The sequence below is a fragment of the Corylus avellana genome, chromosome 3, assembly GCF_965113065.1.
Source record: "Corylus avellana chromosome 3, dhCorAvel1.hap1.2, whole genome shotgun sequence".
NCBI lineage: Eukaryota > Viridiplantae > Streptophyta > Magnoliopsida > Fagales > Betulaceae > Corylus > Corylus avellana.
In genome coordinates, this window is record NC_142492.1 from 26,819,467 (window position 1) to 26,833,237 (window position 13,771).

At 34.9% G+C, this 13,771-nt stretch overlaps 1 protein-coding gene across 2 annotated transcripts; it reads left to right on the forward strand.

Moving 5' to 3' along the window:
- Positions 1-989: 989 nt before the first annotated feature.
- On the forward strand, positions 990-11,779 carry LOC132175194 (protein BREVIS RADIX). Of its 2 annotated transcripts, XR_009439397.2 has the most exons (8): positions 990-1,090; positions 1,314-1,409; positions 2,405-2,549; positions 7,059-7,462; positions 7,943-8,072; positions 9,020-9,399; positions 9,773-9,926; positions 11,483-11,779. XR_009439397.2 is itself a non-coding variant. In XM_059587062.2 (7 exons), exons 3-7 carry the CDS (start codon positions 2,430-2,432, stop codon positions 9,849-9,851), a joined length of 1,113 nt encoding a protein of 370 aa, XP_059443045.1. In that variant the 5' UTR covers positions 990-1,090; positions 1,314-1,409; positions 2,405-2,429; the 3' UTR covers positions 9,852-10,331. The 2 variants fall into 2 exon arrangements, 1 of the variants encoding a protein (XP_059443045.1); XM_059587062.2 differs by lacking the exon at positions 11,483-11,779 and having other exon boundaries at positions 9,773-10,331.
- Positions 11,780-13,771: the final 1,992 nt, after the last annotated feature.

The window sequence follows — 13,771 nt, forward strand, 5'->3', positions numbered from 1 at the left end:
GTTTCCAATAAATTCTATGTTGTATACAAGTTTTTTTTTTTAAAAAAATTTAATAAATACTTTTAAATTACGTTTATATAGATTTTATCATCACCTCTGTATTTATTATTGTGCTATATATGCTGAGATTCATGTTTTAAATTATATAGATTTTAATAATTGATATTGTGATTCTAAAATGATACTAATTAAAAAAATCATCACCTTTATATCTTAAGTCTTAACCATGAAGATTTTTACAAATTACATTTTTTTTATTATTATTATTTCTAATAGTTAATTTGAGGTATTTAAAAAACAAGACGTTGAGTCTCATTATTATTATTATTATTTAAAAAAAAGCTTTTTTAATATTCTAATTTTTTCTGCTTCAAAGCACCCACCAACCTCAAACCAGAAAACCAAAGGGCCTTTGATGGGATGGTTCCAAACATCTCTAAAGAAAAATTAAAAAAAGAAAAGAAAGAAAAAACCAATCGTAGCCCTCCATACTCTTCTCTTCCACATCACAGCCAATCAAATCATCCCACGTATTCACGTACCCACACACGCTATTAGATCCCCCTCCGTATACATCACCTAGACATGTGGACCCTAATGTCCTCCCTGCTCTAGACCACTTGTTCAACTTAACGGTTTCCATTTAAAGAACACTACACATTTTCCGTCATCTTAACGGCAGACGCCGACGCCGTCAAGTCCCCTCTCTATATAAATACTCCAACAACAAATTGTTCTCTTCTCTTGTCTGTACAAATTTTCCCATTTTTCGGTTTTCATTTCGTCACGTAAAATCCGGAGCTCCCTGCCCGAGACTTCCCCTTTTTGAACATTTCGGATTCCAATCCGATATATCGCCGGCATTTCGTCCCGGCGATTGTTTTTCCTTTCTAAATTTAGCCGGCCGGCCTCGTTTAATAGAGCAGAGAGCCGTTCTTCCGCTGTTTTTCACGTTTTTTTTTTTTTTTTTGGCTCGGGGATTCTGATAGCAGCAAAGGAGGGAGGGATTGGATTTTCAAATTTTTTTTTCTTGTCTGGCTTCTTTCTGTGCTCTGTTTGGAGCTGGAGAAAATCAGAGCAAGATCACAAGGTAAGAGCCTGAATTTCCTTTTTCTTTTTCTCCCCCTTTGTGTTGTTCTTTTTTGAATTCCGTTCGGTTCGGTTGCTTTTTTTTTCCCAGAAACCAAACAGAATGTCACTTTTGAACTGTTTTAAACATTTTGTGATTTGCTTTTGCAATATTCATGGTTGAGGGGATCACGGATTTCATTTCCATGTGAGTGAATGAATGAGAGATTGCAATTTGTTTGCAGGGAAGAAAAAGAAGTCTACTCTTGTGATTGAGACTTTTGGAGGAGGGTGCTGAGGGCTTAGGGAGACAAGAAGAGAAGCTGTTGAGTTGGCCTTGGGTAAGTCGTTTTCGTATACAAATTTTGCAATTAAATAACGCCAAATTTGATGCTCCTTCTCATGTCTCTTTGTCCACTCATCCACTGCTTTCAGCCCTCGACCACCAAAAGAAAATAAACAGAGAGAGACAGAGAGAGAGAGAGAGAGTGAGGGGTTTTTAGTACATATTTTTATCTGTCCAACCTGCTTTTGGAATTCTTGGAGAACGAGGAGTGATGTGATTTACGCAAAAGCAAAAAGAAATTTTTTATTTATTTATTTTTGTTTTTTTTTTTTTTGAAATTTGGATTTGTCAGAAACTTCGGCTTCCAACAGCCTTTGATTCTTTAGTGGGCTAAAGCGCACAAACAAACCAGAGTCGGTCGCTATAATAAGACCACTTTCAAATTATTGACTCACTACACATCCTTCCTCACTTTCTCAGTCTTCTCCGATCCCGAGCCTCTTTTCTTTTGTTCCGCTTTACTCTTTCTCTTCGGGACCAACTTGTTTTCTTGGAAATCAAACAGAGGAATAAGAATAGAGCTCAGAATTTTGTTTTGGTTTGGTTTCTTATACTAATTGTTTAATTAAAAGGGGTGGGTGAAATGGGGATGTGGCAGAATGAACCATTTTGGTCTGATAAATATAGCGTACCTTCTTACAAAAAAAAAAATAGAGTGTACCTTTGTTATTTATGAGGTGTACGGTCCCATTCAAAGAGTCCTGAACCAAACGGTAACAATTTGGTCAAATTTACCCTTACCAAATTTGACCCAGATGGGCAAAAAAGTAATTTGAGATAAAGATGACTTTGATTCGTCGAAAGAGAAAATTTGTACAGTCCCAAATTCAACCGAAGATGGCCCTTATAATAAAGTGGTAGCTTGTACATTCCACTTCGTTAAAGCCATGAATAGCTTCTTTGACAAATTTTAGCACTATTTCATCGGGGCACAAAAAAAAAAAAAATAATAATTAAAGAGAAAAAGGAAAAATCTTTGTTTGTGTGCAGGGGCGAAAAGGGAAAGAGGGAGAAAATGTTTACGTGCATAGCATGCTCGAAGCAGGGAGGGGATGAGGGAGGGGAAGAAGGAGGAGGAGCGCGTGGAAGTGGCACGCCAAGTACAAAAGAAGCCGTCAAAAGCCTGACAGCGCAGGTTCCTTATCCTACACCCTCACTCGCTCTCTCTCTCTATCTCTTTATATATTTCTATATCTATCACTGTTTGCCTTCGTCCACAATCTTTGCTTTTTCGGTATCTTTTTCCACATTTGTGAAAACAAACAAAATCATAAACCCATAAGGACTAAGGAGGCCAGGGTCGAATTAATAGGGGTGGGGGGTGGGGACCACTGTTTGGCATCTTTCACGCTTATTAGACATGTACGTGCTGTTGTTTTAGCATTATTATTATGATAGAAGGATTTTTAGATGCTACTGTTGCGTGTGACGCACTATAGAATCTCCTTCTCCTTCTTTCAGTAGGTTTCTGTCACGTGCGACTTTTGACTTGCCAAGCTAATACCTTCCCTTCCTTTGAGGACGAACTACCAACAGAGTGTGGTACCTCCTATACCTATCACGTTGATGCATTTATTGTATATTTTTTGAATTATAATATATTAAAAAAATTGAAAACCAAAATAATTGGTAATTACTCCTTGGAAACCCATCAAAGGATTGTTTTTGGCGGAACAGATTCTTTCCGGTTGATTTAAAACTAAAGAATATTAAGTTAGTTATATGTGAAAGGTATTTTTGTCTTTTCACTTTTTGAGTAGACAAAAATATCACTCAAATATAACTAACGGAATATTCTCTAGAGAAAATCCTAATTTGTTTTTGGCTGGGGCTTTGGAATTGGGTAAGAGATGAAAAAAATTGGGTTAGGGTTTGGCCAAATTGGGGAAAATGATCCTATCCATTTTAAATGAAATGGAGAGTATCTTGTCCTATAACTGGATACTCTCAATTTCAAATGAAATGGAGAGGATCCTATTCCTCATATTGGGGGAGAACCACCCCCAATGGTCATGGCCGGGTACCCCATCTCCATTCAATTTTTAATTTTTTTTTAATGTTTTTAATATGTTTAGGTTTTAGTTTTCTAATTCTCTTATTTTTTAAATTTTTAATGAGGCATAGAAAAATTTGTTTGTTTTTTAAGGGCATTAACGTGGATTTCTATCAATTTTTGGACTGAAGTACCATTTTAATTTTAGCCATAAATGAATTATCATTTACGATACAACATAAACCTTAGATGAAAAGAAAAATAAAGTTGTTAAACCAAAGGAGATCAAATGTATTTAACCATAATTTAAAAGAAAGCGGTGGGGTTCACTTGTTCCAAACAATCTAAAATGCAGAACACAATTTCTATATTATTCCAATAGCCCAACAAAAGGAATCACAATCCCTAATTCCAAGCAAAACATGAAACAAAACACCCAATTTATTATCCATATCCGGTCTATGCCTTTTACTTTTTTCTTGGTCTTTCTCTTTTTCATTTAATTTCAAGATTGTTTCGGATATGTTATTGATCTGAATCGGATCCTTTCCAATAAATGGAATAGATAGTTGGGAAATCCTACCTTATTTATAATTAATGGAATGCCAAAACTCTCTTCAAAGCTAATTGGCTTTGTTACTCTATGGCACTCACTAGAATGGCCACGTTCATATATATATACATATACTTATGTATATGTATGTACGTGATTCAGGAAAAAAGAAAAGACAAGAAACAAGATCAACACAGAATCCCCTTCTTTAAGGGCGCCCCCACCGAAGATGCCCACATCTGCCTAATTTTAATTTCTTTGGGATTTCCACACTAGTGGATTCTCTCTTTTCATTCCTTTTATTTTCCCATTATAAGACGTAGCTCCTACTCGTTACTTATATTTCATTTTAAGAGAAATTGCTAATTTGGTCATCTAGTTTTGAGGTTGTGGTAAAGAAATTTTTGGGATTGAAAAATAACATATAACTCCCTGTGATATGCTTGTGTAACACGCAAATTTCAGTCTTTTTTCAACATGATCATCATAAAATTATAAATTTACCCTAAAAAAAAAAACAAATGGAACAAAAACATTTGGGCCGGGTGGTTTGGCCACCCACTTAAGCCGATTATGGGAGTTGTTTCCAAATTTGATTGCTTAGGGTGGTCGAACTATTTTCATGGCTACCCAAGACTCCGGTGTTGATCCAATTTTTTTTTTTTTTACTGTTTTTTGTGTTTATAAATATAGAGTAAATTTGTAATTTCATAATAACCCTGTCAGTAAAATGGTTGGAATTTATAGGGATGAAGTTATTTGTTGCACAAATATACCACATAGTTATTTGTCACTGCCTCAAACCAATTTAGCAATTTTCTCTTCATTGTATATTTTAGTTTTATTCATTTATTTATTTTGTCATTTTTTTTCTTTTGCTAGATAAGTAGCTGAGGCTATTTTCTTATAGAAACTGTAAAATCTAGTTGATTCTCTGGAACCAAGAAAAGTTTATGCAGTTAATGAGGTGGGGGTGGATGTCTCTGTCTAGAGACCTATCTATATATTAGTTTGAGGGGTTTTATTATTATTATTATTATTATTATTATTTTAATTTTTGCTTGGCAATTATTCTCACACACCCAACGGGATTTCGAACTTCGACCTTAACGACCATCCAGTAAATACTTCAGTGAAAATATCATGTCGCCCATCGACTTTTATTAATTTGAGGTTGATGTTTGGTTTTTGTTTTCAATCTTTGGTTTGTTGGTCCAAGTCTTCCTACACTTGTGCTAAGTAATTTGCATATCTAGATTTAAGATATAAGAATATTATTCAACGGTGAAGCGACTATTGTGTGGTGGAAGAAATGATAGTAATGGTGTTTTGTTAAGTAATTGCAGAGCGGAATAGTGGGGATATGGGAAAAGACAACACACACATCAAGAAAAGACTTGCAAGTAAATATTCTTTGGTGACCCACCACTGAATTCTGGTCGATTCCACAATATTTTTAGAACATGTGTGATGTGGCATAGGAAAAGGGAAAGATGGTGAATGATACCCCGACCAATGCCCAGGCCCTAGCAGAAAAGTACATATTCATTTCAGATTGTGTTAGACTGAAAAACCTTGACTACACTGTTTACATCCCCTCCCTTTATTTTATGAGCTATAAATTTAAATTAGTATTTGTAAAATAAATAAAATAAAAATTAATTTTTACTGTTACGTTATCCTAATTATATAGCAGTTAGATAGCATTACTTCTTTCTTTTTTTTCTTTTTTTTTTTTTTAGGATTATTTGAGTAATGCTAGAAACCATACTTTTATCCTACTATTATCTCGTCTTGCTAACGCGACAATGTCAATTAGCTCTTGATTTTATTTGATTTTATTTTTTTTAATAATAGTTGATTCAAACACTAATTGACACTATTACTTCAAGTAGAATAGTGGTAGAATAAAAATGTAGTTTCAAACATTACATACGTCCAATATAAGCCGCCTTGAAGCAAAGGTCATTTTAAAAGACAGTTATAGCCTTATACTTATGTTGTACCAGTCAAAAAACTTTTCCTGTCACTGTTGTCTCTAGCCTGCATTTTGCTATTTCATTGAAAAGGACCTCCATACTTGCAACTGGTTAGAAGCCACGTCACGTCTTTCATATATATATATATATATACTCTGTACTAGTTTTTGTGCTTTTTACAGAATTACCTCATCATTGTGTTTTTTGAAGTAAAAAAGAAAAGAAAGAAAGATAGAATCAGCACCCAGGGTAAAGACTTAAATTAAAAGGAGCCGGTGTCCTTTGGCCTCACTGGCATATTTTGTAAATATGACGAGTAGAAGACTATTACGAGGTCCATTTACCCTTAAGGCAGGGGCAAGTTGCCTTACAATTATAGACCACCTGTTCAATTTATTATAACTCATGGACAAGTGACCTTTCATAATGCACCTTTAATTCTGGACCATGTATTTCTCAGAAGTTTTAAGACATACGTAGCACTTGCTTGAATGCTCTCAGTTTTAAGCTGGATCCTTGCTAGTTCTGCAAAGCATTTGACATCTGTATATGGAATTCATCAATGGAACATCAGGCAATTTGTAATTGTGCATTTATAAACTGCTAGTGGATAAAAGGATCATTTCAGTAGGTAATGGTCGTGTTAAATCTTCATCTTTAAACGTTGAAAATCTTTCTTCCCATTGATGTCTATAGATCAAACTTTTCTACATGCACCCCTATCTTAGCATCCAGTCTAAATACTCAAGTAAAAGGAATTGCATTGTGCTATTCACAAAGCAATTGGAAGAATATGTCCGTTAAATGGGGACAGTCCTTCCAATAAGTACATATACTTTCATCTTTCAATATAAAGTGTGTTTCTTTTACAACAATTCTTTTTTTCTTTCTTTCTTTTTCTTCTTGTTCTTTCCAATCTTCTCCACTCATATCCTACCACAGAATTTTGTACATCCTAGTATTTTTTAACAAAATAATGTGAGGATTTTGCATCCCATTGTTGTTTATGCATGAACATCTACACGGTGCAGAGGTGTGTTATTATATTTAGGCTACATCGAGTGCCAGTGACACATTCTTCTCAACATTCGATTAACCATGGATTTCAATAATGTGCAGATCAAGGATATGGCACTGAAATTTTCTGGTGCTTACCGTCAATGCAAGCCTTGCACTGGCTCCAGCAGCTACAAGAAAGGCCAGCGGCCTTACCCAGACTTCGATGCTATTTCAGAAGGGGTTCCATACCCCTACCTTGGAGGTGCAAGCTCAAGTTCAACACCCGCGTGGGATTTTACTAGTGGCAGTCACCACCCTGCTGGAAGATCAGACTCAAGATTTACAGGGGTATTGAGAGGTGACCAGACTCCTGGTGGGGCATCTGTATCGGCGCAGTCTTGTGATGTCGTGCTCGAGGATGAGGAGGAGGCTAAGGAATGGATGGCACAGGTGGAGCCTGGTGTTCACATTACTTTTGTGTCCCTTCCTAATGGCGGAAATGATCTTAAACGAATACGCTTCAGGTATGATGAAGTTCACTTCCAGCATTAGCAATTTTATTCCAGTTGAATGAAGTCCAGTTATCTTTTCCTTTTATTTTTCATTTTTTAGTTTTTTGCTCCCTTGAGTTTCCTGGTTTGCAAACAAAATGAGTTCTAAATTGTTCATGACTTTGAGATGTCTAAGAGGTCTTGGAAATCAACCTCTGGAGGACATTTAACTTTGACCCCTTTTTCAGCCCTAGCATGGCCTACTGCCAGCAATGGTCCAAAGGCTTGTAGCTCTCGTAGTTGATTAGTCCTGTCTCTGACTGTGTAATGTATGTGATAGTTTTCTAACCACTGGGCCTACTTGAAAGCTATAGAAGCTTTCCAGTTCGGATATGAAAAGAAATGGACCTTTAGGACCCCAAATTTCTTAAAATATCTTCAGATTTTGGTCACTGAAACATAATTGCACTGTACAGCCATAAACTGACATATACTTGGTATTTAAATTTGAAGCCGAGAGATGTTTAATAAATTGCAAGCACAGCGATGGTGGGGTGAGAATTATGACCGGATCATGGAGCTCTACAATGTTCAGAGATTCAATAGGCAAGCTCTTCACACTCCCCCAAGGTCTGAGGATGAGGTAAAAAAAAAATTTATTTCACCACTTTCGCATGTTTAACCAGTGGACTACATGCTAATAAATTCTCCACACAGTCTAGTCATAAAGTTTTGCAGTCCATAGCTTTAGCCTTTATGGAATTGTCAGTTCCATTACCCAAAGTAACAAAATTGCTTTTCCTATAGTCATGTTCAAACCCTGTCTGTGTAAGAACACTGAAAGTGGCCTCTCCATGGACCTGCTCTTACATGTGAATTCTTTATTTCTCTTTAATTGTGAACATCGACCTATAATAGTCATGAGATAGACTTTTTGGGGTAATAGATCATGTGATTTTAATGAAATCCTTGACCACTGCCAGAGCCTCTGTTTTGTTATTTTCATTGCTAAACATGAAACAGCCAATGAGAAATGGGAAGACATATGCACACTTGGGACCTTTTAAAGGGATTTGGTTGAAGATGCTATTTAAGAATTTGTAAATATAATTACTTTATTTCTCTTTACTTATAATAAAAAATTAAAAATTAAAAAAAATAAATTAAAAAAAATAAAAAAGAAAAAAAGAATTTGTAAATATAATTATGTTTCTCCCAATTTTTTTTTTCCTATGAAAACCAAATTAAGCATTTAGGTATATGCATTAATCTTATTTTCTAAACAGACTCGTGAAACAGTCACCTCCGTACTACTTATTTATTTTATGTTTTCTTTTGTTAGGCTAGCCTTAGAGTTGTTTGAGTAGTAATAAAGAGCAAAACTTAGTGTAACCGAGTGAATCAATTACAAGTTAAAACCTTTTCAATCCCAAAACGTGTTCAAACTTCCTTATGGTATCAGAGACAGGTTATGTATGATTTTGATTTCCCATTATGTAAATTAATAAAAATATTTGTTTCTCTAGTTGTATTCCTGATACCTGACTTATAAATCTCCCATTACTAACGGATGCTTGTAATGTTCAACAGCAAAGAGATTCTTCATACTCAAGGCTGGGATCAGCAAGGGAAAGCCCTATGGGTTCATCATTGAACAAGGAGTGGACACCAAGGAACTACTATAGACCTTCTGGAAGTAAAGGGTATTACCCATCTGACCCTGTGGACCAAGGTGGCAGCTACCATTACAATGCAGGCTCAAGTACATTTGGCATGGGTGGCCCTAAGGGAGAGGCATCATCTATGGATGCATCTCGGACAACGACCTCATCTAGGGACGAGGCTTCGGTTTCAATTAGCAATGCAAGTGACCTGGAGACAGAATGGGTTGAGCAAGATGAGCCTGGGGTGTACATTACCATCAGACAACTAGCTGATGGCAGTAGGGAGCTCCGGCGTGTCAGGTTCAGGTAATGAAATGAACTTATATTTACTTAACATTCCTTGTTAGCATCATTTGGTGGGTTGGTAGCCAAGAAGACTGAGCATAAAAAAGATTTATGAACCTAATGAAACCAAAGTATTAACTTGTGAACCCCAAACATAATTTTCTTTCCCTTAACATAGTAACAATTTTCAGAAACCTCCTGAAAATGGTAAAACTGATATGATTTTTTTAGCTTGGAAGCAATTCCTATTGCCTTATGATTTGAGCCTTTAAGTTTAGATAGGATAACTCCATCCACAATACAAATTCATATAAAGGCAGTTTGTGGCATTTATTAAGATCTCTGTCTTCTGAGGTGAGGCAGCTTTTGACAGCTTCCATTTTTATTTGCGCAGCCGGGAAATGTTCGGGGAGGTGCGCGCAAAGCTGTGGTGGGAAGAGAACAAAGAGAGAATACAAGCTCAATACCTTTAAAATTTTGATCCAAACGGCATACATTACTACAGATAAGATTAAAGAAGTCAGGGTGCATCTGGATGTCTCAAACAGGTGGAATCATTTAAAACTTGGTTTCCTAGAATGTAACAATACGAATCCATACTGTAATGGAGCCTTTATAGAGAGAATTGGAGCTAGCCTCCGCAAGTAATGGTTAGAAAGTACTTCATCAATCAAAAACCATCTGTGCTATATCATCACTTGTGGGGGTGATGGCTCCATTTTTGAGTAAAGGCTCGTTTCAGTGAGATGTCCTAATGGGTCCTTTTTTGTCCTTGTCTTTGTTCTTATGATTATTATCACGATTTAGTGAAATTCTTTTGGGCCTCCTTTTTCCCTGTTTAAGACATTTCAAGTCTTTGGGCATCATAGGGTTATCTGGCTCTTCATTTAGATATTAAAGTTTGTTATCTGTAACACAAATTCGAGAAATGGAATTGAAATCATTCCCAGTCACATATATAGAGCTATCCTTTAAAAAGGATACCGTTTTCCTTCAAAAGGGGTTGAAGGCCTCCCTAATTCAGTTTAACAAGTTGACATGTATCTAAAATGCATGTTATTTTGACTTTATCCATTTAAAACTATGTAAAAGCTGAATAATGAGCCTGATTATATCCTGATTCAATTTAACAATCAAGGACACATCATGGGGAAAGTTCAATTTCAATAAACTCATGATCGGGCAAGATATGTGTATGTATTTTTACCCTCGATCAGAGGGTTATTGTGACTAGTGCAACCACTTACGAGTAGAGTTACCCTTACTCACATCACTAGTTGATTGGATTACTAGGGATTGGACACAATCGGACAACTAGTGCATGACTTGCTTTACACGTTCACTAGGGGACCGCGATTGCATTAGAACACAGGACGCACAAACCCTACTGTGAATGGGTGAATGGGTTAAGGGCATGGGTATGTATATACATCAGTGAGATTTTTTTACCTTCCATGTGATGTCTTATTACTTGCACTGAATAAGGATTCAAATATACCTTTGTGACTCGCACTAAATAAGGGTTTATTGTATAATTGAGTTTCACTCGAGATTATACTTACTAAGTCGTAAACTTATCATTGTGTGCTTCAACTTGTAAAACATTCATGTTTTATAGAGGACCCTTTGAGGATGGTGTAGAGTGACCCGAACTCAATATTGACACTTAGAGATCTCATTGAGCTGTTGCACCCATGGTTGGCAATTTTGGATGAGCACGTTATTGAGCTAGATGACTTGATTATGATATTCTTAGTGTTGTGCTATAAAATCTTTGGATAGACCCTTTTGACATTTTAGTTTATATGAGACTTGTGACTTTTTCAGACTATTGTGTATTTGGTGACTTAGCTTAACGTTTGGTGTATGATCAATACTGAATGATCGATTTGTGATGATACTATTATGTTTATGAATTATGGTTATGTTATCTTGAGATATTTATGGTTTAAGTAATTTTAGTAGTTGTTCTGATTTAAATTTGAGTTGGGTATTTTACTTGTTTGGTTGAAAAGAAAAAAGATATATTATTTCTGCTGCAATTTTACCTTAAGATGAAGAGTTAGTGGTAACACTTCAGATTATTTTTTGCTAAATAATCTAGGGGTTCTACAGTCTCAAAGCGAATCCATGCCCCTACTACGTCACCATAATAGCCAACAACAGGTCCATTCTAACAATTGCATGCACAATGGAGTATTTGTTGGCCACTACCTTTGTCCCATAAACCACATTCGCCCCACGACCATGTAGGAGAGTCCGTGTTGATAGGATGCTCTCCAACCAAATGGTGCCACGTGTCCCCAGTAGCAAGTATGTTCCAAAGCCTTTTTCTTTCTTCTCCACATCTTCATTTGTCTTCAAGAATATTTTGCTAACTTGGACATTAAGGGCTCGTTTGTACTGATGCAGCTTCTTAAACATGCCTCAAGGATGGGGCAACTACAATTGTTCCTTTTTTACTGCAAAAAAACTGATGAACATGTATTTATTATATAAAAAATATATAATTATATAAACAGGTTAAGCGGGTTGACCCATTTATAACTCCAATCCATTTAAACCAAACCAAACCCGAATTCTCTAATTTTATGTAGTTTTTAAATTATGTAAAAAATTGTTAGTCATAATACTACTTTTCTAGAAGATACATTCCAAATTCCAAAAGTAGGCATTCCTTTTCCGTGCGTGTTACACCAAATACAGCGGTTGGATTCGTGGCGCCACCTAATTGAGTGCAAATCCAAAACACACCACCTCAGCAGTCAGCAGCCACCAAATATTCCATTTTTAAATCCTCAACAAAACTCTGTCATGACTCATCCCCTTCACTAATTTAACCAAAAAATCAAATAAATAAGTAAATATATGATAGAATATGATGCCACCCCACTCCCCCACCCCAAGCAACACATTTTTTGGTCCCCAACTCTCCGCCGCCATACATCCTTGATGCAATTATTATTTTATTTATTTATTTATTCTAATTTTCAGAAATTATTTGGTGGAAATATATATATAAAAGGTGTATCTAGTCCTTAAGAGGTAACTCAATCGGTTGGAACTATGCCTAATAAAGCGAAAATCACTAATTCGAATACATATCTTCCTCTTGTGCGGAGATGTCAAAAAAAAAAAAAAAAAAAAAGATGTATTTAGGCTTGAAACATCTACATCTCATATTTTAAACGGTAGTTTTTTTTTTCTTAAAAAAAAAATTATGAAAACCCACATTTGATTTTTCTCATCTTTGCATATGAAGCATCAATCTTATTTTATTAATTTCTCTCTCTAAACTTTGAGAGAAATTTCTTTGAATATTTTCAAAATGATTTTCACATTTTCATTGCATCATAAAACGAAAGTAATTTTTTTTTTTTTTTTTTTTTTTTTTTGTGTGGAGTAAAACGTTACTCCAACAATGATTGGTTGGTACCTAAAAAAAAAGAAAAAAAGAGTGGTTGGTCTGCGACTCTGCCCCAGGCCGGCCCCCCCACTGATCATGGGCGTCAGCCATTACTCCAACAAATTATTTATTTATTTTATTTTTTAGGTCAAATTGATCCAAATAACATGTTAGCGTCAAATTAATGATAAATATTGATTATGTTGGATGCAATATCTATTCAAACGGATTGACTTTTCGTACCAAATGTTTTTTTTAAGAAATTTTTTTTTTTTTTTTTTTTTTTTAAGTAAGGGTATGTTTGAAATTGCGTTTGAGCAGTTTAAAAGTGTTTTTAATATTCAAAAAGCTCATTTGAAAAAAAAAAGTATTTGTTTGATAAAAAAATTAAAAGTGTTTTTAAGGGTGTAAAAAGCCTAAAAATAGCAACAAAAAAAAATACTTCTGACAAAAGCTTAAAAATGAAACTTTTGCCAAAAAACTCTTTTTAACTTAAAAACCGGTTTTAGATTGCGTTGAGAAATATAACTTTTAAGTAAAAAAAAACTTTTGGGTAAAAGTTTCATTTTTAAGCTTTTGTCAAAAGTGTTTTTTAGTCATTTTTAAGCTTTTTTTACCTTTAAAAAAGCTTTTAATTTTTTTATCAAATAAATACTTTTTTCTTCAAACGAATTTTTTTTAATATTAAAAACACTTTTAAGCCTCTCAAACGCAATCTCAAATAAGTCCTTAAAGTTTTATTTCTCAAACGCAATCACAAACAAATCCTAAGTAGATAAATATCTGTAATAATTCAAATTATATATATATATTAAAAAAAATATAAGTTGACGTAATTGTTAGATTATTGTATCGTGTAGATCACGTGCATTTTTTTTTCTTTTCTTCTTCACGTGCATGTGTTGGAGGAGCATCTGAGCAGTAAAAATGTATTAATTATAAAAAAAAAAAACAAACAAGAATTGTAAATTGCGTTAAGAGTGTATT

Bases quoted from the DNA above. Each gene is read 5' to 3' on its own strand.
- LOC132175194 (XM_059587062.2), top strand. From the start codon at position 2,430: ATGTTTACGTGCATAGCATGCTCGAAGCAGGGAGGGGATGAGGGAGGG. The intron at 2,550-7,058 runs GTTCCTTATCCT...AATAATGTGCAG, and splicing joins TCAAAAGCCTGACAGCGCAG to ATCAAGGATATGGCACTGAA. The intron at 9,400-9,772 runs GTAATGAAATGA...TTATTTGCGCAG, and splicing joins CTCCGGCGTGTCAGGTTCAG to CCGGGAAATGTTCGGGGAGG.